Source organism: Cydia pomonella, chromosome 27 (genome assembly GCF_033807575.1).
Source record: "Cydia pomonella isolate Wapato2018A chromosome 27, ilCydPomo1, whole genome shotgun sequence".
Lineage (NCBI taxonomy): Eukaryota > Metazoa > Arthropoda > Insecta > Lepidoptera > Tortricidae > Cydia > Cydia pomonella.
Window position 1 is genome coordinate 2,652,905 of NC_084729.1, and position 24,380 is coordinate 2,677,284.

At 38.4% G+C, this 24,380-nt stretch overlaps 2 protein-coding genes across 2 annotated transcripts; one reads left to right on the forward strand and one right to left on the reverse strand.

The window, feature by feature from the left end:
• Positions 1–207: 207 nt before the first annotated feature.
• Positions 208–9,687, reverse strand: LOC133532754 (uncharacterized). Its single transcript, XM_061871547.1, has 5 exons — positions 9,400–9,687; positions 8,397–8,501; positions 7,732–8,005; positions 2,564–2,748; positions 208–771 (listed from the first exon to the last, which is right to left on the reverse strand). Exons 1-5 carry the CDS (start codon positions 9,571–9,573, stop codon positions 679–681), a joined length of 831 nt encoding a protein of 276 aa, XP_061727531.1. The 5' UTR covers positions 9,574–9,687; the 3' UTR covers positions 208–678.
• A 114-nt stretch (positions 9,688–9,801) lies between these two features.
• On the forward strand, positions 9,802–20,124 carry LOC133532756 (sorting nexin-16). The gene is made up of 2 exons (XM_061871549.1): positions 9,802–10,158; positions 12,763–20,124. Exon 2 carries the CDS (start codon positions 12,766–12,768, stop codon positions 13,591–13,593), a length of 828 nt encoding a protein of 275 aa, XP_061727533.1. The 5' UTR covers positions 9,802–10,158; positions 12,763–12,765; the 3' UTR covers positions 13,594–20,124.
• The last annotated feature ends 4,256 nt before the right edge of the window (positions 20,125–24,380 follow it).

Below are 24,380 nucleotides of genomic sequence, written 5' to 3' on the forward strand. Positions count from 1 at the left end.
GTTCCTGTACAGAATGAACTGGTCACCTGGTGAGGTGTCGGAACATGTGCGCCGCGAGGCTGCCGGGGGGATGCAGCACGGCCAGGCACACGTTGCACGTCACGCTGCCCACTGTCTTGTAATACACGCTGGGTTCCTGTACAGAATGAACTGGTCACCTGGTGAGGTGTCGGAATATGTGCGCCGCGAGGCTGCCGGGGGGATGCAGCACGGCCAGGCACACGTCGCACGTCATACTGCCCACTGTCTGTAATACACGCTGGGTTCCTGTACAGAATGAACTGGTCACCTGGTGAGGTGTCGGAACATGTGCGCCGCGAGGCTGCCGGGGGGATGCAGCACGGCCAGGCACACGTCGCACGTCATACTGCCCACTGTCTGTAATACACGCTGGGCTCCTATACAGAATGAACTGGTCACCTGGTGAGGTGTCGGAACATGTGCGCCGCGAGGCTGCCGGGGGGATGCAGCACGGCCAGGCACACGTCGCACGTCATACTGCCCACTGTCTGTAATACACGCTGGGCTCCTATACAGAATGAACTGGTCACCTGGTGAGGTGTCGGAACATGTGCGCCGCGAGGCTGCCGGGGGGATGCAGCACGGCCAGGCACACGTCGCACGTCATACTGCCCACTGTCTGTAATACACGCTGGGCTCCTATACAGAATGAACTGGTCACCTGGTGAGGTGTCGGAACATGTGCGCCGCGAGGCTGCCGGGGGGATGCAGCACGGCCAGGCACACGTCGCACGTCACGCTGCCCACTTTCTGTAATAATGCATCACTGTGGGTTCCTAATACAATATTGCCGACAGCAGTAGGACTTGCCAAGGCCTGGAAAAAGATCTAGGTGCCTAGCCAATGTGACAATCGCTTGCACTACGATAACGAAACGCTTTATGTCTCTCTATGACTCTTCCCTATTAAAACGACAGTGATAGTTGTATTTCGTATGCTACGGCGCGTAAACGATCGGCACATTGGCTACGCACCCTGAGTCCGACACGACTGTTTTATGAGGTACCGGCTAGATTTTAATCAGGCATTTCTGAGCCCAAAAGAAGGAATATATGTTATATGAGTTTAGGTCAATTTCACCAACAAAAAATTGTTTGATTTTTTTGTTTATTTTAATGTATTTGTATATAAAAAAACAAATGTTATTAGTAAACTGGTCACTTAAAATTTATTTTTATTTTTTCGTAAATCCTAGTTTATGCAAAGTATTATTTGTAACTTTTGTACATCTATCAATGAGGATATTTAGACTACGTCCCATAGTAGTAACATCGCCACCAAGAAGGCGTTTAGCACTAAGTAGCATTTTTTTTTCAATTGGCGTTAACTCGGAAACTATAGGCGAAATCCAGAAAAGTTTAGTCTTTAAATATGATCAGGAATATACTGGTAAAATATTCCGCGTTCCTCTTAAGACACCGTGTATTTGTGTAACTATGTCATCATAGGTAGTCTCCATTTTATATTACTCTCTTTGTCAATTCTGTCCAATCCTTTTATCAAATTAACTTTTTTTTTTCGCCCAATGGAGAACGCCTTAAGGCGTTGTCACCGCCATTTGTACTGTTGTTTGTTAAATTCTATAATTAAGTATAAATAAATAAATGAAAAAAACTGCATAAATATGTATTTGGCGATTTATCTGAAACCGCGACGAAAATATACTTAAGTTTATGATTTTATTTAGCAACAGCATTATTTTAAAATTATGGGTCACAATTATAGCGTGTCATCCACGATGACGCGCACATTTGTCAAATATGACCTTTATTAAAATGAAAATACTAGTCAAGGCGCGCGTCTTTGTGAATGACACAATCTATATACTCTATGAAACGTCTAAACGATTTGTTACTATAAGTGGTTTAAAAAAAATGGAAGCAGGGGGCCTACCGCGAAAACAGAAATTCGCAAATTGCGGGGATCTTTCTCTTTTACTCTTATTAAGACGTAATTAGAGTGAGAGAGAAAAATGCCCGCAATTGACGAACTTCGATTTTCCCGGTGGGTGGTACTTGGTTTTTATTTATTTATTTATTTATTTATTTTTATACCACGACGGTGGCAAGCAAGCATACGGCTCGCCTGATGGTAAGCAGTCACCGTAGCCTATGGACGCCTGCAACTCCAGAGGTGTTACATGCGCGTTGCCGACCCTTTAAAAATCTGTACACTCCTTTTTTGAAGAACCTCATACTGTAGACCCTCGGGAAAACCTCGGCAGGTAGCTCATTCCACAACCGGAGCGTGCGCGGGAGGAAGTTCCTCTTAAACCGCACAGTGCGTGACCATTTAGGTTCTAGGGTGTGAGGATGAACACCCTGCCGACGGCGAGCGGTGCGGGGATAGAAAGTAGCCGTCGGCATCATGTCAAACAATTCTTCAGAGCACAGCCCATTGTACAAGCGGTAGAACACACATAAGGAGGCAGTCTCTCCTTAGACTCAAAGGTTCAATACCGCTTTTAATAAATAAACTACGTTCTGACTTTCCAACCCAGAGGGGAAATTATGAAAATACACTATTATCATTGGTGACTTACCGGGCCATGTTTTCTCTTCATATGATCTTTTATATTCTCCTCATAGTTGAAGCCGACGACACAGCTTTCGCAGCGATATGGTAGTTTCAGGTAAGCAGGAGACTGTGCTTGTTTCAAGCGCTCGAGTACCAACTGTTCTTTGGTCAGGGTCACGGTTCGGACAGCCGGGTTCTTGTCTGGTGGTGCTGAAATAAAGTGGGGATTTCTTTATCAAATCCTGTAGCACTTCACAGTTAGCTCAATAATAGTTACTTGCTTTATAACGGGCAAAGTTGTTATTTAAGGCCGTCCCCTATCTGAATGACCTCGTGCGTTCCAACCTCCTTGACCCCATTCCTCGTTTTTCACCTTTACAAATTGTTCCCTCACTTACTCTCTTTAAACTTCAATAATCAGTGTCCTATCACTCAAAACTCCCAAAAGACAATACCGTACGATCAATTCACAGAGAATAATTGCGCGCGCGTCGAGTGCCACAGGATGCCCGTCCGACGGCCAACTGCTCCTCGTCGCCCGCGCAGACATCCGCGCGCCGGGGCAACGCACGAACTTGAATAGTATCGATTTCTCAAAAACTATTTATATAATTGAAAAAACCGGCCAAGAGCATATCGGGCCACGCTCAGTGTAGGGTTCCGTAGTTACTCTTCCGTCACAATAAGCTAAACTGGAGCTTAAAGTATAGTAAATTGTTAACCAAGGGATGAAACGGTACCTTTCACGCGAGTTAAACAAATAGGCAAATTTGCATAATCAGTACCTAATTAAAGTAAGTCTTTTTACTATGAAGGGAAAACTTTTTGCGATAACTCAAAAACAGCTAAACTGATCATGTCCGCTATAGTTTTCATTTAATGTCTTTCTTAAGCTCTACTTCCACGATTTTTTTTCATATTTTTTGGACCTATGGTTCAAAAGTTAGAGGGGGGAGGGACACATTTTTTTTTCTTTCGGAGCGATTATCTCCGAATATATTCACTTTATCAAAAAATGTTTGTTGAAGACCCCTATTAGTTTTGAAAGACCTTTCCAACGATACCCCACACTGTAGGGTTGAAGCAAAAAATAATAATTCACCCCTACTTTACGTGTAGGGGAGGTGCCCTCAAAAAAAAAATTTTTTTAGACTTTATTGTACGACTTTGTCTGCTTTATTGATTTATATATCCATGCCGAATTTCAGCTTTCTAGCACTAACGACCACGGAGCAAAGCCTCGGACAGACAGACAGACAGACGGACATGGCGAAACTATAAGGGTTCCTAGTTGACTACGGAACCCTAAAAATCGGCAAATGTAATGGAAGTGTTCGCCGATAGAGGGCAGAGCTCGAAGCTGCAAAATATGGGCTGACAACGGTGGACGGAAGCAAGGTACGCTAACTTTCCACATGGTGCAGATTAAGATACTAACTGACCATGATGTTTTGTTAAGTACCTGCACCGGAGAGAGAGGGAGGAATCCCCCATGTGCCATGAGTGTGGCGCACCGGTGGACACGGCGCGTCATACTCTCGAGGAGTGCCGTACATGGGGACTCCAACGGACCACCCTTCAGGCAAAACGAGGAGCAGACCTTCCGTTGCCGAGCATTGTTAATGCCATGCTGGACAGCGAGGAGGCATGGAAGGCGATGGCCTCCTTTTGTGACGAAATTATGTCGCAGAAGGAGGCAGCGGAGCGTGCTCGCGGGACCCTGACGCGCATTCACTCCGATTATGGTGCCTGACCACCTGGCGCCCAAAATGTCTGCAGCCTACAGGCTGCCCACCGGGGCACACGCTTTTAATGCTGATAGCAACACTGCGGCACCCCATCTAAGGCGGAGCCGGCATTCGTTGGTGGTTTTAGATGGTAGTCCTCCACCGGTTAGTCCGTCATCGCTCCTGTTTTCCCCCGGACTAGGTGGCATGCGTAAACGCATTTCCCCAATGTAAAAAAAAACAAGAACCAAGCAAGCTAAAATATTATGTACAGAACTTTATTGTTTATACAACGTTCAAGCATGTTATAGTGACGTAAAAACAGCGAATTTTTCCTGGTATTTCCTTAACCCCATGTGCTAATATTGATACCGGAGCAAGTCATAGATTCTAAAATCGTGGTATAACGAGAGCGTAGCGAAGCACGAGGGTTAAACAAACTTTACAGAGTAAAACAAAATGTGGCCAATGACCAGAGTAGAGTTATATCAATATTTCTATTGGAGTTTCAGATAAAATTGTGGTTTTCAAGTGCAATTAGGACCATTCATAATTCATAATTCATAATTGACAATAAATCAATTATGAATAAATTATGAATTATGAATGGTCCTAATTGCACTTGAAGCATAAGGACCCTTCTCTGAAGGTAAGTCACAAATATTTCACCACACCAAAGCGAGGAAAATACTAACTGTCAACATTACTGATTCATGGCAGCTCGAAGATTGTGGTTCTAGGAGATTTAAATCTTTACAGCGCTAGTGCAAATGTAGAAAGGTATTTTCACTGCTTTACTAATGTTTGTAACGTGTCCCAATACAACACGGTGACCAATGTAAATGGAAGAATACTGGATGTAGTGTTGGCGAGCCAGGAGTTGAGTGGAACGGTGTGTGTGCGGCCCGCGGACTCGCATGAAATCCTATCCAAAATCGACGGGCACCACCCGCCTATTATAATCCATGCCCGTTATAGGTTCGTATCAAGTAGGGTTATTATGGAGCCATCTAACATAGGGGAACAGAACGACTGGAATTTTTCAAAGGGCGATTATTACCAATTATATTGCGACATTAGGGATACGGATTGGGAGCAACTATACAGTATTGGTTGCTCCGATGACGCTGTCCAGTTTTTTAATGACACTTTGTATAATGCTTTCGACCGCTGCATTCCAAAGAAAAAACGAAAGCACTCGTGTAGTCGTACCTATCCAGTCTTCTATACGAGAGCAATCATTCGTGACATAGAACTAAAAGCACGTCTCCACCGACAATGGAAAAGGTCGGGTAATAAACTAGTTTATGAGCGCTATAGTCAGCTACGTACAAAAATAAAAACGGACTTAATGGCAGAACAAAATAATTATATGAAGCACGTGTCTCAGCGATTATCTCATAATCCGGCTAAATTCTGGTCCTATGTAAATTCCTTACGATGCAAGGGAGGGATAGAGATGAGGGTGACGCGCGGGGATAAAGAACACTCTGGCGCTGAGGCCGCCGATGCGTTTGCGTCTCACTTTAGCTCCGTTTTTCTACCCGATGAGCCTGTCCTAGACCCACGGGTAGCCAGCACTAGCTTGCCAGTCGACGCTAGGTGTATTGATATTGGGGGCTTCACACCGAATGACGTAAGGAACGCAGTGAAAAAGCTAAAACCTAGGTCGGCGCCTGGACCGGACGCGATACCAGCTTTTGTGGTCAAGGGGTGTATCGATAGTCTGGTGGGTCCGATCGAGTTTATTTTCAACCTCATTCTTCATTCTGGGGCATACCCGACAGTCTGGAAAAGATCGAGAGTAACGCCGATTCCGAAAAAGGGATCTAAACTTAAAGTTGAGAACTATCGTCCTGTTGCAATTCTTAACGTTCTGGCGAAAACTTTCGAATCGGCGACACATTCTAAACTACTACCTCAATGTCAGCCTCACATCACCAGTACACAGCATGCATTTCTCCCGAGAAGATCGGTGGCCACAAACCTGCTTACTTTGACCCACATTTTATCTCGTGAGCTGGATAGAAAAGCTCAGGTGGACGTCGTCTATCTGGATTTTCAAAAAGCTTTCGATCGGGTAGATAATGACGTTCTTCTCTTAAAACTGGGGGCCATGGGCTTTACACCCAGACTTTTGAATCTGTTTGCGAATTATCTATCCGATCGGAAACAGTACGTAAAGTATGGTCCTTACGTTTCTGAAAGCTACCCCACGCGCTCTGGTATCAGTCAAGGATCGAACTTGGGACCGTTTCTTTTCGTACTGCTGATCAACGATCTACCTGTTAAGGTGCATCACTGCACATTGCTGATGTTTGCTGATGATGTGAAGTTGATTAAACCGATCCAAAGCCTAAGGGATTGTGAGGACCTGCAGCGGGACATAGAAGCGGTCCATTGAAAATAAACTCTATTTCAATGCCAGTAAATGTGAAATGATGTCATTCACCCGAGCCCGCGCGAGGCGCGAGGCGGCGCCGACATATCGCGCTCGGAGCAGGTACGCGATTTAGGAGTACTGTTTGACTCAGATATCACGTTTCGCGAACATGTACAGACCGTGGCTAAAACTGCGTATAAAAGACTGGGTTTCGTTCTGCGTAATTCGGCGACTCTTACTGTGGAAGCCACATGCGTGTTGTATGCGGCACTCGTACGCAGCATACTCGAAACGAATGCAGTGGTGTGGAGTCCGCATGAAAGTAAATATATACTTATGTTGGAGCAAGTTCAGAAGTCATATCTCAGGGCGTTATACAAAAAGATACACACCTATTATCCGTACATGTACCCTACTCTATTTCTGCAGGGACATCTAGGGTACGACTCGCTCCAGTTACGTAGGTTGCTCTCTTTAGCAAAATTCTCAATCGGTGTGATTAGAAACACAATTGATAGCGTAGCCCTTGTCGAGGCCTTCATGCGATTATTTGTTCCTAACTGCGTCACTCGCGCGCGGCGTCACCCGCTGTTAGCGGAACGCGGCGCGCGCACGCGGGCGCACGCACAGGCGCCGGTCGCGCGCGCGCACGCTCTACTCAACTCCGTGCTCGAGGCACACCCGGAGTGTGACTTGTTTGTGAGTGCAATCGGACGACTGATGACTGAGTGTAAGAGAGTGATAGAGCGAGAGATGCCTGTAAGTAGTATTATATAATGTGATTATGTAGATACTTTTGTACTCAATTACTGTCTCCCAATTTGTGCCGCTGTGGCTTTAGCTGTTAAGGTGCAATTGTAAACTGATTAAATAAATAAATAAACAAATAAACAATAAACAAATTACATATTCTGCTAGTAATATTAGTAGTAAATAGTTGAGCAATACACTTTTCGTCAGTCGCGACACTCGAGACATCTAGTGTTACGTGGCGGTACTGATAAATCCGCTTCTTGATGCTAGATGTCAATTACGAAATTAGTAATTGTTTTGGTAAGACTGATTGTTTGACTAATTAGCTACCTTTAGTTTCCTCTTGCTTTTTCACAGGAACTATTTCTATCTCAACCTTTTCTCTCTCACTCTCAACCGGCTCAGCCTTAATTTTCACCACTGGCAACGCAGGTTCCAGAGACTCCTCTTTCTTCACAACTTTGTTTATCTGTGGTTGGGGTTGCCATTTTTCTGCAGTGTACTTTGCTGGTGGCAGGTAAATATTTACTGTTTTCTTTTCTGTTAAATTGTACTTGTTTTTATTAAGTTTGGTATAGTTTTGAGGTGATGTTGAAGTTATTTCCTAAAACAGAAAGGAAATTTAGAAAAAAATCATCAATATCATCACCATTATAAATGTACCATTGAAGGCTGTCGCCTGTCAATGAAATGGACACACACACGCACACGCGCAAATTACAATATGAGATGCAGCATATTACTAAAAAAGCTATAATAAAAAAATTAAGATGTTTATTAAAATAAAAAACCTCTATGAAAAAACCATTACACGCAACCAATTTTTCTCATCCCTCATACAAAGGAATACTTCTAAAGTAGTGACATGAAAGTCACTCACAAACATAAAAAAGAGTTATACCGTAAAAACATGGAGGTGATACATTATTACCCGGTACTCTAGTTGCACGAGGCAGGAAGATTTCTGCATCTAATGATTCATATGGGTTGCTCACCTCAGCCAATCTCTGAAAGCTCTTCACCACCTGCTGTCGGAAAGTTTCTATCATCTTCAGGACATTGTGGCACTCCAAACACACTACTTTCTTAGATGGTTCAGCCTAAAACAAGGTGTTATATAATAAATAAGTATTAACTATAAAGAGCACTATATTGAGAGATAGGACCATAATTATTCGGAACTGATAGGGGCAATGGGATTGTAGCGTTTTTCCAAATAATTATTCTTAACTCACATATGTGAGGAAACACACACACAGAGATTATTGTGATCATTTATACATACAGATATTCTGCAGAGGTATTAATATCTTATACCTTTAAACGAGCAATTCTTGTATATATATATATTTCTGTGATCTCGGAAACGGCTCTAACGATTTCGTTGAAATTTGGTATATGAGGGTTTTTGGGGGTATACAATCGATCTAGATTAGTCTTATATTTGGGAAAACGTGTGTTTTCGAGTTTTCATGCGTTTTTCTTTCGACGCAGAATATGGTCGCTAATTTCGTTTTGCCGGCCACTGTCAGTCTGGTCCAGTGGGTTAAGGACGCGGACGGCTAGAAACGAGTGTTACGGGTTCGAATCTCGCCCGGTGAATAACTTTTGTTTCTTTTTTATATGTCCATATTTATATATAATTTTTATTGTTTTAGACAAGTTTAATTTAGTAAAAAAATGTAGTTAAGATTATCACCTATACACCACCATATTACAATAAATAGTTATAACCGAGCAAAGCTCGGTTGCCCAGGTACTAACATATTATAGTAATAACTGAAATTACTGAAACTATTATTAGAATCTTATTGGACTATTGAGACTACATTGTACTAATACACCAATGTGATATGTATTGTATAATGTGTAAATAAGTGAAGTCTTACTTTGTAAAAAAAAAACAGACAACCTGATCTTTTATCATTCAAGTATATTGGCAATTTAATCATGGTTGCATTGCCACAGGTCCTTAGAAAATTGTCAGCCAAAACTTACCACAGTTTTGTAGAAATTTTGCAAATATATTTCATGTTTACAAGTCGACAAGTTGATAAGAGGTACATTGGAATCCAAACAACATATACAAGCAAGCGTTTGCGACTGAATCGTCTGTGTTATATCTTGGTTGAGACCAAAATCTTTAAAGTTTAATAGTAAAAAACGCGACATTGTGTTTATTTACGAAGATATCACTAATTTCGCAATTACATTTTTGTTTCGCTAATGCACACAATAATCGTTTTAATAAACAAACGTCAAATGCGTCAAAAATATACTTTTATTTTTTTCCGGATTCTTTAGTATTGGCCAAAAGGAATTGAATTGTTCTTTCCAATTCGTGGTTCCTTCAAAACTTGGCGAGTCTTGTTTCGCCAAGTGTGTAATTGGTACACAGATATTCAAAAAATCATTGGTCTGTAGCGATGTGGAACGCATCCTTAAATAACTGTCAAAATTTCACCTACGTCGCGCTGTATTTTGTAAACTTTATCAATGTTATTTATCACGTTTACCACTAATTGCCGTTTTATTTACACATTACGAGATCTTGCTCAATTTATAACCAATCAATATCGGTGCTAATGCTATAAAACACAAATCTAGATAGTATAAAGTTACGTTTCATTGTTAAGTATTTAAGCTATAGAAAATGTGTTCAAATCGCCCATACAAGGTGTGCTACTGCTAGGTGCGTCATTGTTGGGTGTCCAGGCAGCTATTTATAACAAAAGCTGCCCCAATTTCTTCTAGAACGTAAGTGTAAATTGCTCTAATTAACTGTGAAGGTTACATGCTGCTATTCAACTTATGTTTTTCTTTTTAGATTTTTTTCTTGCACACAGCTTTGTGCTTATTATTTTTTCTTCTATGATGATACAATAGTTTTTTATGTGTTTGGGGGTAATAAAAAACATAACTATCTATTAATAGCATCAGTTATTGGGTTAGTAACTTAGTATAATAGATTACTCATATCTTAACTTTCAATGTCAATGCTAAGTGTTGTTATGTATTTAGTTTTCTGCCCGCGTCTATTAGTAGTTCATTTCAATTTACTCTCTATTCAGCTAACAAAGAAGTAACATTCGGTGATTATTGGTCAGTATGGAAAACATGAGGTGTCTTGGTGAGGTGTTTTTGGTGTCTGTGGTGGAAATAATATTACCTGTTTAAAGGGACCTCTTCCACCCTTTAGTAGTTTCAATAATTTCCGATTGGAAGCAAGTTTGTTTTGTTTTATTTGATTTGAATTAGCTAAAGATTTGTATGGTAAGTGCCTAGACTAGAGTATAATAAAATATTTATTAGTGATTTGATTGAACATGAATTAAATATAAATTAAAGTCTAATTAATTGTATAATTATAATCATTAATAACTTTGTTCAGGTTTTATTCATTTACAGCTTTTTTGTAGTTATCAGGTTATCAATGTCACTATTAAATTATTTTATTAATTTTAGATATAATATGCTTGTCTAATTTATTTTTAAACTGTTTCACATTTTGTGCTGAAACCACAACTTCTGGGAGTTTGTTCCAAGCCCTCATCATCCAGTGGAAAAGTGTTTGTATGAGTTACTGTGAGACCTAAGCCTTTCTAGCTTTAAGTGATGACCTCTCAGATGGTTGTTGTTGTTGCGCTGGAACATCTCTTGGAAATCCTTGAGGTCATAGTGCCCAGATAGTATTTTGTATGTCTCTATTAGTTCTCCTCATTCTCTGCAAATAAATCTGAAATTGATCTAGATTGAAATGAATCTGAAATTGTTAGTGTTGTATAGGTAAATAACTTTACCAAGGCCCTTTGTATTTTGGGGGTATGTAAGTCTAAGAAGAGATCATGCTCCAGAATTTAACAGCTGATGAAGAGGGCACTGCATGCCCATGTTTGGGGGTATGTAAAGTTATGCAAAGTGTAGTTACCGTAACCACAAAACATGGGCATGCAGTGCCCTCTTCATCAGCTGGTAAATTCTGGAGCATGATCTCTTTCTTAGACTTTACACATCTCATACAGTAGCGGAAAAAATATATCATACCTATTGCTATTTTTTGCAGGCATTTATTTGAAAATTTATGAAATTAGACTTTATATCACGTAAATAATGATTATATCACAACCATATATTTTATACTCGTGTCCAGGCGTGCTATCATTGTGCAAGCGATCCATGAGTTTACATACTTCTTGCTCATCCGTAGGTTGCAAAAAGAAGGTTTTTAAGTGTTTAATTATTCAATTAAACAATTGAAAGCGAATTCTACTAATAATTAAACCTAGATGTATCGATTTTTCGCCGTAAGCCTTCTGTTTAAAAATGAAATTGCATCATTACATTTTAATATTAATACCCACTGTTAAATCTTGTGCAAACTAATTATTAAAAAAAATTAACCCTAGGTAGTTTGATAGAATTGTCGTTTTCGCACCCCTGTATTGTAAATTTCATCAAAATTGCTAAAGTCATTTTTGAGAAATTTTAAAAATAATTATGCAAATGTATCTAAAAAAATATGATAGATAATTTGTTGCTATTTATTATAGCGTTTATTGCTGGAAACTAAACTGCACATTATTGTTTATTAGTTTTATCTGTGTGATGCGTGTCTTGTGACAAATCCTCTTCCAGCTTCTTCCATTTCTCTCTGTCGTTTGCTATTTTGAGCCATTCTGTTCCTCCAATTGTATTGATGTCGTCTCTCCGTCTTTTAAATTGGCCACCTTGCTTCCTTTTCCCGTCTGGTGGAGACCAATCTGTAATATTTTTTGTCCATTTTGTTCTGCTATCCCTTGTCATATGTCCTGTCCATCGCCATTTTAGCTGCCTTACTTTCTTAAGTATGTAAGTGTCTTCTACCTTTGTGATAGATCTTAAGTCCTCTGCTCGTTTACGGTCTATTAGCCTGACTCCTAGCATACTTCTCTGGCAAGTTCTAAGTTTTAGGAGGTGTTTCTGAGTCAACGCCCAAGTCTGACATCCATATGTTAGGCAAGGTAGAATACATGAGTTGAATAGTTTTCTCTTGGCTGTCACAGGGAAATGTTTGCTTTTGAGTACTTCTTTAAGGGACCAGAATCTATTCCATGTGGAGGCTACTCTTCTTTCTATTACGAGGCTTATTTGATTCCTAAAGGATGTTAATTGCCCCAATTTATTGCTACTGTATGTTGAATCAAATTTGTTAATACTTAATAGTGTTCCATTTATAGTGTGTTTGAAAAGAGAAGAGTCTTGGAATGTATTGGGCCCATACATGCCGACTCTTCTCTTTCCGCACAGACTCTAGCAATTTTAGAATCCCTTAAAAACATTCCACTGGACCAATTTCCACCTAACAGTTTAATATAATTTCAGAAAATGGAAACACTGCACAAAACAGACATAGTCAATGATACCCGACGCGACAACATGAACAACGAAGTGTCCTCGACGTCCAGTGATGATTGCAGCGCCATCACCAGCGTCAAGCTAACCAAATACTACAAAAATAACTACGTGTCGGCCATGTCTGACAACGAGACCGGACACAGGCCCCGCATGCAAGCACGGACTCACCACAAAAGCATGGGCAACATACACGACATCAGAGACGTCACCATGGTACAAAATAGCTTAAGCAACATAGACCTAAGTCTACACCGAGAAGAAATAAAGAAATTCGACTCACTACAAATACCCATAGTTGGTTACGAAGTCATGGAGGAACGAGCTAGGTTCACGATCTACAAGCTGAAGGTAGAAGATGACAAACGGGACCAGTCTTGGCTAGTATTTAGACGATACACTGATTTTGTTAGGTTATATTCCAGAATAAAAGCGGAGCAGCCTAATATTATGCTTCCGTTGCCTGGCAAGAGATGGTTTAGAGACAACTTTGATTCTGCGTTTCTAGAAGAGAGAGTAAGAGGTTTACAAGTATTTGTGAATGCTATATTAAAGAAGCTACCGAATCATCCGTTTGTGAGGGAGTTTTTTTGTCTCGATGAGCCTCCGCAGGTCTTTAGTTACCAGCCGGAGGTCCAAGCCGTGTACGGAGCCCTAGAGGACTCCATAATGACGCTGAAAATGCAGCTAAAGCAGAAGGATGCGACCATAATGCATTTGCAGAAGCGCGTGGCGCAGTTAGAGGGGCAGGTTAAGAACTGTGCCAGTTGTAGTACAAATGTTAATAATAATAGTATGTAATTTTGGTACCTGAAGCTTGCTCTAACGTTACGTTTAGTAGAATCGGACCAAGTGTGATTAGTGACCAAGGAAACTCTGCAGCGCAATACTTCGACTACCATAATAGTAGATTGTTAACCAAGGGATGAAAGACACTCATTTCTACCGGGGTACTTTGGTCTTCTAACGCAGTGAGAGCGTTAATAATCCGAGGATCGTAGTTAAACGCTGTTACTTTTCATTTCGAAAACGAGGAAAGTAAAATACATGTGTTTTTTTAACATGACAGTCTAATTTTTTATAGGATTTCTTGAACCTACAATTAACCATTTAGGTAAAAGTACTGTTATTTATGGGGAGGTCAATATCAGAATGGAAATTGTATAACAGATCCATTTAAACCAACATTTAAAAACTAGTGTTATTTTAAACGTCAAACTTATATGAACTTATGACGTATAAATAACACTTGCACTGCGTGTGCTATCAAAAACGTTGCAGATTTATCTTGGTCTAACTATATATATACACCGTGTTTTTTTAAATTCCGCTAACTCCGGGGTATAGGTAAGTACGCTTAAGGGAAAAAAATGGCATAGTTAATTAAAAAATAATAATAATAATAAAGTTATTAATAGCATATAGCGTTGTTGTAACACGGACATTACATTTAATTCAGCCAAACAATTGAAAACTGTGACATATCAATATCAATGTCATTTCGAACATCGATCGTCTGAGACAGTACTTAACTTTTGTTGCAAATGAATAAACTCGTAATAAACACTAATCAATATGTACACAGGCCCTAAGGCAAGTGTACACGCTCGTAAGGGCCGTATAAGAAAAAAATTAATGTTTGATTATCTCCGCAATGGAGTTAATTACAATACCGCTGTCTTTGAGAAAGTTACTTAATTTAAGCTCAGGAATGCACCCTTGAAATTAACGAAAATATACAAAACACGGTGCATATATGCATTGGCAATATAAATACCCGGTACTACATACTACTGGTCCGGTAGCTTGCTATGGTTGTACCAATGTACCGCATTTTATTTAAGATTCTCATTTTGTAAATTAGGAAATATTTAACAGGGTTTCGATATATCGATAAATAAGCCACAAATGTTCTATGTATGATTATGAATTGTTCTGTATGCTCATTCAATAGGGAGTATTATTGCAATATTCTGCCGCCAGAGTTCAGCGGTAGCACACATCATAAACCATAGAGTAACTTATACGTACTATCAAAGAGAATTTGAAATAGAGGTGCATTGTCACAGAAAATTTTGTAGCCACAGTAAATTTACTGCCATCTTTAGACACATGATTAAAACTTTTAGCATGCCATGTGACTTTGATCCTTATTCCTTTCTTAATTGATTGAATATCAAAAAGTGGCGCCATCGCTTGAAACGATGCCGCCATAGCTTTGGTCTTTGATCTATTAGATGGCGCCACTTTTTGTTATATAACAAATTTAACACATATCAGTGAATGGATAAGGAGCATAGTCAGATCTAAAAGTTTAAATCATGTGTCGAATAATGGCAGTAAATTTACTGTGGCTATAAAGTTTTCTTTGCCAATCCACCTCTATTTAAAATTCTCTTTGCTAGTGCCCGCCGCGCTAAGGACAACTATAGGTGTTATGGCGGACGCTGTCAAAGTAACCTTCACACTTTCAAGTAAGGTTTACATTAGCTCGCTTGCTCCCGCAACCTTGGCGTTTGAGTGATGTTTGTGTTGTAAACAAACCGCCTTATATTTATTAATAAGATATAATATGTGAAAACTTGTCAAAACACTGTTTTACCTTTTGAACCCTTTATGTCATAAACACAAACATCACTCAAACGCCAAGCTCCCGGTCGTAAGCGAGCTAATGTAAACCTTACTCGACAGTATGAAGGTTACTTTGACAGCGTCCGCCATGACACCTATAGTTGTCCTTGGCGCTGTGGGCACTAGTAACGACGACATTAGGTGTTCTTGGCGTTCAAAGGGAAGTCAAGTCAACGGCAGATAAATTCTCAAGTGGATCCCAACATTTAAAAAAGTTACTCTACCAGGGGTTCTCAAACTTTTTGGTGACTGAACTCTTTTGGAAAGCGAAATATTTGATGGGGACTTAAATTAATTTTTTTTGTTTGTCACTGTGGACGAGAGATGGTTTTTTTTTACTCGCAGAACTTTGAGAATGGTTGTAATTAGCTTTGGAAAAATACGGAAAAATTTCCAAACGAGTCGTTTTTTTCGAAAATTTCAGTTACAATACTTCCGAAAAAAACTAATAAAGCCGAAAAAAACAACTTTTTTTTTAACTTTTGTTTTGTTCCATATGAATTTCATTGGGAATTTAAACAGGAAGGTTAAGGTTGCACGTCTAATGTGTTAGTTTCTGGCATTTTATATATTTGTCACTGTCATCAGTCATCACTCATCAGTGGCATTGTGTATGATATTTCTGAATAAAACAGGAAAAAACCGAAAAAAATCGAAATTTGGTAAAATTCCCGAAAAAATCATTTTATTTTCTCCGGAATTTTCATCCCTAGTTGTAATATAGCAACTTTTACTAACTACCTGAGATAAGTGATAGATCTATAATAGAACATCCGCTTCGATATAATGAGTCTGCAATTAAGCAATATTAGTACAAAATATAAATTAACTTAAATCAAACATGAGTAGGTAAATTACAAAAAATTGTAAACTAGGTCCATAATTGGTACTGAAGTCGGAAAATTATTTCCTGTTAAAATACAAAGAAAGTAGTAAATTAATTTTATTAATTGTTAACTTAGTGACTTGATTTTCTTTTACACCTTAGTACAATTTTGTACTTGTATATTCAACAATAAAAAAAAAATATTGTAGCTAACTTATATTAAAAAACTGTCAAATATATATGTATATAACTTACCTATATAAAAGACATGTGTCATTCACGAGTGAGTGATTTAAATGAACTATATCTTTTGATTGAACTCAGTCACTCTTTAACTCACTGATGATTTAACTCATCTATCTCTGTGTTCCTGGTTCGCTCTTTCCCACTCACGATTCGAATGATCCGGCCGAGTGTGACGAGCGAGTGAGACGATGCGAATATATGTTTCTGGATTTTAAATAGTATGTACAGTAAGCTGCAGAGATAACTGACCCCCTGCACGGAAATGTGTTTGCAGGGGGGTCAGTTATCTCTACAACTTATACGGTTTTGGTACAAAATTATCTCACTAGGCGCTCGATATTCCGGCAGGTAGTGTTTCCGTTGACCTGCTCTATAATTCGGGAGTTTAAAATACAGTCGAACGCCGGATTACCGATCGGTTGCATTGTTCGTTTGACCTTGACGGCCACATGTTTTTATTAGGTCATTTCCAATAAAACTTCACTAATCCGGTACCTTCTACAATCCGGCAAAGGGGGGAGAATCGAGTGCCGGATTACCGAGCGCTGACTGTATTTATTTTAGTGTGTGACATTTAACATTTAATTTAATTTTCTCATTAACTAAGCCGTGGGTGCGTAGCCAAGATGACTCCGTAGCGAACGATACGGCCCTCTCTCTCTGTCACTCAGATATTAGCGCGCCAAACATATTGGCGTCTCATTCGCCACGGAGCGTAAGCGATTGGCATCTTGGCAAAGCCCTCTGATATTTAAATTATTGTTTTTATTCTTGACGACCAGTTTGGCCTAGTGGGTCCCGAGTTCAAATCCTGGTAAGGGCATTTATTCGTGTGATGAGCATGGATATTTGTTCCTGAGTCATGGGTGTTTTCTATGTATTTAAGTATTTATAAATATTTATATATTATGTATATCGTTGTCTAAGTACCCTCAACACAAGCCTTATTGAGCTTACTGTGGGACTTAGTCAATTTGTGTAATAATGTCCTATAATATTAATTTATTTATTTATTTATATTCTACTGTATAAAAAATCCATGCTGCCTGGTGCAAACATTGAATAAATGTATTATATAACCAAAAATGTGAATAATTTACTGTTATGGTATTTTGTGAATAAGTTTATTATATTATTACTTTCATAGGTGCTACATGTCACTGATATATTTAGCATTTACCTATAATGTTGCATTTTTACACATAGCAAATATATATTGATTAAGATGCGTAAAATCATAGATTAATATAAGTAAAGAAAGAGTGGAGAACTTCATACATAAGTTTTCTTACCAAACGCGAGCTAATCGTAGTTGACATCTAGCGTCAAAAAGCGGAATTTATCAGTACTGCTACTTGACAATAGATGTCGCGACGAAAGAAAACTAATGCTCAACAATTTTCAGCTAATATTATAACCGGATTAACCGAAACTCTATTTTCAACTTCTGCTTGTAATAGGGAGCGTGCATGAACTGTAGAAGGCAGCACAGGAGCCGTCAGATTTTTTTGAGCCTTATTTGTATATAGAAAAAGATCTTTCTACATCCACTGATGTGAGTGGAGTGAAATGGATATACAATATATTTATATTATCTAAGGAAGCTTGCTTTAATACTAGATGAAACTTTTTTCTCACTTAAGCAGAAAGCTGTGCAAAATAGATTAATCACAATCCGTAGATTGCGACGTGACGTGAAGGCAGCCGAAATAAAATAATTTAATTTATAATTATTAATTACAATTAATCATTTATAATTATTTTATACACACAATATCATTAAATGACAAGGTATGTCCATGTTATGCAAAAACTGAAAACAGCTCACCCCCGCCGATCTCTGGTGACATCTGGTGTCAAGTAGCGGTACTTATAAATCCACTTATTGACGCTAGATGTCGACTACGAAATAACTCGCGTTTTGGTAAGAACACTGATTTATGGAGTTAGGTACCACTCTTTCTTTACTTATATTTCTTTAGGTAAAATCTTAGACAAATTCGTGTTAGGAATTTGACAGGTAAACGAGATGGCGCTGTACAGCTCCATACATTTTGCGGTAACTCGGATTTTCAAAAGTTGTCGTATCACAACTCAGTGACAGCTAAACATGGCGCAGTACAGCGCCATCTGTTTTGCATATAGCATATACAAGTAATAACAAAAATAGTGGGGATCATTAGGAAAAAGTGGAAGAAAAAATTATTTGACGTGAAATATTTTTGGCCTTTGTATGGAGTAATGGTTATAGTATATTTATGTAAGTTTATTACCATTAGTATATATTATTTATCGCTATTTTTGCTTGTTTTAAGTTACTTATTCTGTTTTTTTTTGTTTAATGCCTGCACGTACTACTGTTTCTGTTTAGCCTGATGGTTGACTGGTAGAGAATGCCTTTAGGCATTAAGTTCGCCATTTGTACTTTATTTGTTATATTGTGCAATACAGTTTAAATAAACAAATAAATAACGGCCGACTTGGGCGTCCTGTCCCATGGGAAAACATTTTTTTTTTGGGCCAAAATTTTTTTCTTCTTTTTTCTAATCCCAATATTTAAATAGATCCCCACTATTTTTGTTACATCCTGTAGATAATTATTTAATAGAGTCAGACCAAGATAAGTTGGCAGCGATTTTGACAGCCCGGACAGTGCAAGTGTTGTTTTAAACGTCAACCTTGTATGAAATTATGACGTTTACTTACACTTGCACCGTCTGGTCTATCAAAATCGTTGCCAACTTATCTTGGTCTGACTCTAAGAGAGTGTAATGTGTACACGCGTTTTATAAAAGGCTTACTTTGTAATGACTTAAACAGGGAAAAGTGAGAGAGTTGCATTAGTTTTTATGAGAACCTGTCAAATTAACCGGTTTAGAAGAATAAAAACCGGTTTCTTCCTATGTCGGTGTCTTTGTTTACACACACCACCAGGCCGACCAACGGTTGCGTCGCTCGTCGAATAAACCGGTTTTTTAGGTTACAATAAAGTTCTTAAAACGTTCGCGTTCGTATAAAAGTTGGGTGGAAAAACGAAATAAACCGGTATTTACCGCTATTTTAAAAACCGGTTCCCAGCCTTGGGTGAAACCTATGCGCTATCTTAAGAAAGTTCATCATGTCGTGTTCCCTCCCTGTCACACTTACGTACGAATTTACAAGTGCGACAGAGGCAATACGTCGAACATGGTCCGCGGTAGGCCCTTAGCGTGTGCGGTGTATAATTTATCACAGAATAAATAATATCGTACAAAAATGACGCTTCCTAGACAATCGAAGTTTGACAGCGGTTCAGGGACGAAATAATGCTGTTCTTTTCTAATGTATGGCACTATCCCTTTCGGGCATTTAGGGATATCAAAATTCAAGTCACTATCGTATCTGTGGTTGTGCATGCAAAGGGACGTCAAGTTGCGCCAACCCTAATTATTGCTCGGAGCACTGCTGAGCCGAACGGAACCGAGAATGCCCGAAAGGATCTGTGTCGCCCCCTGATTTTTATTAAGTTTGATTAGTGAGTAGGTAAATTAAACTGAATGTACAAGCAATAATTATCATAAGATGTGCCTTAGCTTATGTGTTTTAAATGTATTAAATGACAATTTGTCAATAAATAAGATTTGATTGAACTTAAACTTGTTTTTATTTTATTTGGGTATGTACTACTTCCTCGCGTTGTCCCGGCATTTTGCCACGGCTCATGGGAGCCTGGGGTCCGCTTGACAACTAATCCCAAGATTTGGCGTAGGCACTAGTTTTACGAAAGCGACTGCCATCTGACCTTCCAATCCAGAGGGTAAACTAGGCCTTGTTGGGATTGGTCCGGTTTTCACCGAAAAGCGACTGTTAAATATCAAATGATATTTCGTACGAGTTGGTACGAGCCGGGGTTTGAAGTGTTTGAACCCGCGATCTCCGGATTGCAAGTCGCACGCTCTTACCGCTAGGCCACCAGCGCTTCTTTTATTTGGGTATATACGATTGGTAAAATCATAGACTAGCAGTCATTAAAAATAAATCATCATTTCCATCAAAACAAGCATCATCATCTGGTCCACTTCATCAAATTGGTGGTTTTCGAGAGAAAATGCTCGAGTTGCATAAGAAAAATCCACGATTTTCACAGACATCTCTTCTAAATACCTAAAACTGTGTTCCTCGTTGTCTCCAGAATACGAATTAACCGGTTTTCGTTTATGGACGGGGGGACGGGTTGAAAAAAGGGGGGAAAGATGGCGGCCGACCATCATTGATATTTGTTCACATCTCGAGTTCTATGGGACCGATCGGATCGTGTGAGGTGTCGTTTGAAAGAATATTAATCGTGCTATTATTGTTTCCTAATAACCGAAGTGATAACTGTAGTCGTTTACAAAATATTTGAAAATGTGATTTTTTACCGTGCATGGATGACAAGTACTGATGAAACATGCTTCTAACTCTATAAATTATAACTTGATCGCAATTAATGTTATTACAAAATATACGACACATTTCATTAGCTTTCCAAAAACATAGGTTTTATTGATGTATGACATTTTATAACCAAGTAATGATGATTTTTGTTCAGCATGGGTCACTATACACTCACTACTGGCCGTCATATAAATGGCGGCCGACCGTCCCGTCGTTGACTTAATTATTTCTCGGGTTCTATTTCATTTATCAATTCGTGATAGATGTCATTTGAAAGTATATTGAACGTACTATAATTGTTTTGTAAAATCTGTAGTCGTTTACAAAATAATTGAAAATATATGTTTTTCCCCGTGCATGGATAGCGTAAGTACTGCTTAGACATGCTTCTAACTCAGTGGTTGTTAACCTTTTCAGAGGTCAGAGCCCCTAGTGTAAATTTATTCGATACCGAAACGTGACGTACGCGTTTCAATTCAATTCAATTCAAATATACTTTATTCATGTAGGCCTAGCAACAAGCACTTATGAATAGTAAGACAGTATTACATATAATTATCTTAATCTAATTATCAGAGCAATTTATTGATGTTGTAAATATTATTCCATATATAATATTAATGAATATAATTCATAGATCAAATTTAATACTAAAACTTTCACAAAATATAGTCATACAAAAAAAAAATGTATAAAAAATACTAGTCTAGATTGTTTCTAGAATAAATTCTAAATGTCAAACAAATATAATAAAAACAACAAAGGAAATACATGCATTGGAATATCCATTTCATCATCATTATTCAAATATAATAAATAATTAATCATTTCGAATCACAATTAATCCCACGTTGTTTTATCATTCATGTAGTCGTGTGTGGTATAATAAGCTTTAGAAATAAGTTTACGCTTTACATGATTCTTAAATTTATTAATTGGTAACTCAGTAATATGGTTTGGAAGTTTATTATAAAATCTCACACAATTACCCATGAATGATTTTTTAATTTTATGGAGCCGAGTGAAGGGCACGGCGAACTTATGTTTATTTCTAGTATTAATATTATGAATGTCACAATTTTTCTTAAAATCGGCAATATTTTTATGCACATACAGAATATTCTCATAAATGTATTGACAGTGCACTGTCATGATGTCAATTTCCTTAAATTTATCTCTCAGTGAGTCTCTATGGTTCATTTTATATATTGCTCGAATAGCCCTCTTCTGCAGAACAAAAATGGTATTTATATCTGAAGCACCACCCCACAGTAAAATACCATATATATGACATAATGCTATGGAAGTAACTAAAATATACTAATCGAGCTGTTTTTACATCAGTTAACTGACGGATTTTGCTTACTGCAAAAGCTGCAGAACAGTCTATTCGAAAGATTAGCAATATGGGGACCCCACTGGAGTTTAGAATCTAAAGTTATACCAAGAAAAAACTGTACTATCAACTAATTCCAATTCCTCATCCTTCACAATGACACTTGTTTTTACATGCCTTACATTACTAGTGACAAACTTAATACATTTAGTCTTATTTTCATTTAACAATAAATTATTAACATTGAACCAATTTACTACTTTTGAAATAGCATCGTTTACATCATTGTAAGCTTGTTGCTGTCGTTTGACTTTGAAAATAAGTGAAGTGTCGTCTGCAAACAATACTATATCATGGTGGGTCTTTACAAGGAATGGCAAGTCATTTATGTAGATAAGGAACAGGAAAGGTCCCAATATTGACCCCTATGGTACACCCATAGAGACCAATGACCCCGGTGATCGCTGTCCATTCACATCGACCCTTTGTATTCTACCATTTAAGTAGGACTTAAGTAAATCCAGTGCCGCTCCTCTAACTCCATAATAGTTTGCGTTAAGTGTCATTTTTTGTATGGGATATTGAGTTTCCGAAACGTCCCGCTTGGCGCACTGTTTCTAAATCCCATACAAAATGAGACTTAACGCAAACGCGCACGTCACGTTTCGCTATCGAATAAATTTACACTAGCCCTATGCCTAACTAGGGAATTCAATTTTACCCCTCCTCCCAATAATTATCAATAATTCTTACAGGTCATTTTTTATATTTAATTGAGCTTATTACCCCCCGTAAAATAACAGTTTTACCCCAGGTTAGGAACCGCTGTCTAACTCAGAAATTATAATTTTACCGTAATTTTATGAGCTTTCCAAACACATAAGGTAACATGTAATGATGAATTTTATTCAATATGGGCCTTGCGCGCCGTCATATGTGACATTATCTATGAAAAGGGACCTTATTGTCGATGGCGCTTACGCCGCACTGTGTAGCGCGGCGTTGTTTATAATATGGGAGCATCGTTGATAATGGCACATGGCACATATAAATGGCGACTGGCCGTCGTTGATTATTCATCATTCTTCGGGTTCTATTTTACTGATCAATTCGTGATGGATACCATTTGCAAGCATATTAAATGTAAAGATAATACTCGGTTGTTTGAAATCTTAGGCGCAAAATTAACTATTTTAAAAATATTTAAGAAAATGTGAAGAACATCATTACCTAAGTTTGCTTAGTGATCGAAATAATTTGAGAAAGAGATAATATAGAAAATATAGCGTGAATTTTTTCGGAATAACAATCAACAAATTATTAATTAGCTCTCCAAAAATAAATATATTGTTACCCTACAACTATAAACATACAATGTGCTACACCAGCCACTGAAATTGGTGTGAGTACACGTTGTATAGGTTGTAATACTTGTAATATGGCAATTAGCCACTTTTAGTATTTAGCAGTAACACACTGGTTTACTGCGACATAAACGCATATTGCTTGTGTCAGCGCAACCTAACGTGTATATATAGGCAGGCTTTTACAGAATATACGTTCTTATTTCGACGACCGGTTTGGCCTAGTGGGTAGTGACCCTGCCTACGAAGCTGATGGTCCCGGGTTCAAATCCCGGTAAGGGCATTTATTCGTGTGATGAGCATGGATATTTGTTCCTGAGTCATGGGTATTTTCTATGTATTTAAGTATTTATAAATATTTATATATTATATATATCGTTGTCTAAGTACCCTCAACACAAGCCTTATTGAGCTTACTGTGAGACTTAGTCAATTTGTGTAATAATGTCCTATAATATTTATTTATTTATACTATGACACATAAGGTGTTTCACTACTACTCCCTGGACCCGCTCGAAACAATATTAACAAGATACACTCTTATTATTTGATCTAACGTTTATAATATAGGCAGGCTTTTACGTTCTTATACTATCACAAATAAGGTGTTTCACTACTTCACCCTGGACCCGCTCGAAACAATATTAACAAGATACACTCTTATTATTTGAAGGTCATACTGAACAACTTTTACTATGAGACTTACCCCGAAATCACGTTAAAAAAATTGACTCGCCCATACAAGATATATATTTTTTTAAGGTTTCGA

Bases quoted from the DNA above. Each gene is read 5' to 3' on its own strand.
- LOC133532754 (XM_061871547.1), bottom strand. From the start codon at position 9,573: ATGTCGCGTTTTTTACTATTAAACTTTAAAGATTTTGGTCTCAACCAA. The intron at 8,502-9,399 runs GTAAGTTTTGGC...ACCTTGTTTTAG, and splicing joins AAAATTTCTACAAAACTGTG to GCTGAACCATCTAAGAAAGT. The intron at 2,749-7,731 runs GTAGCTAATTAG...ACTTTATTTCAG, and splicing joins AAAGCAAGAGGAAACTAAAG to CACCACCAGACAAGAACCCG.
- LOC133532756 (XM_061871549.1), top strand. From the start codon at position 12,766: ATGGAAACACTGCACAAAACAGACATAGTCAATGATACCCGACGCGAC.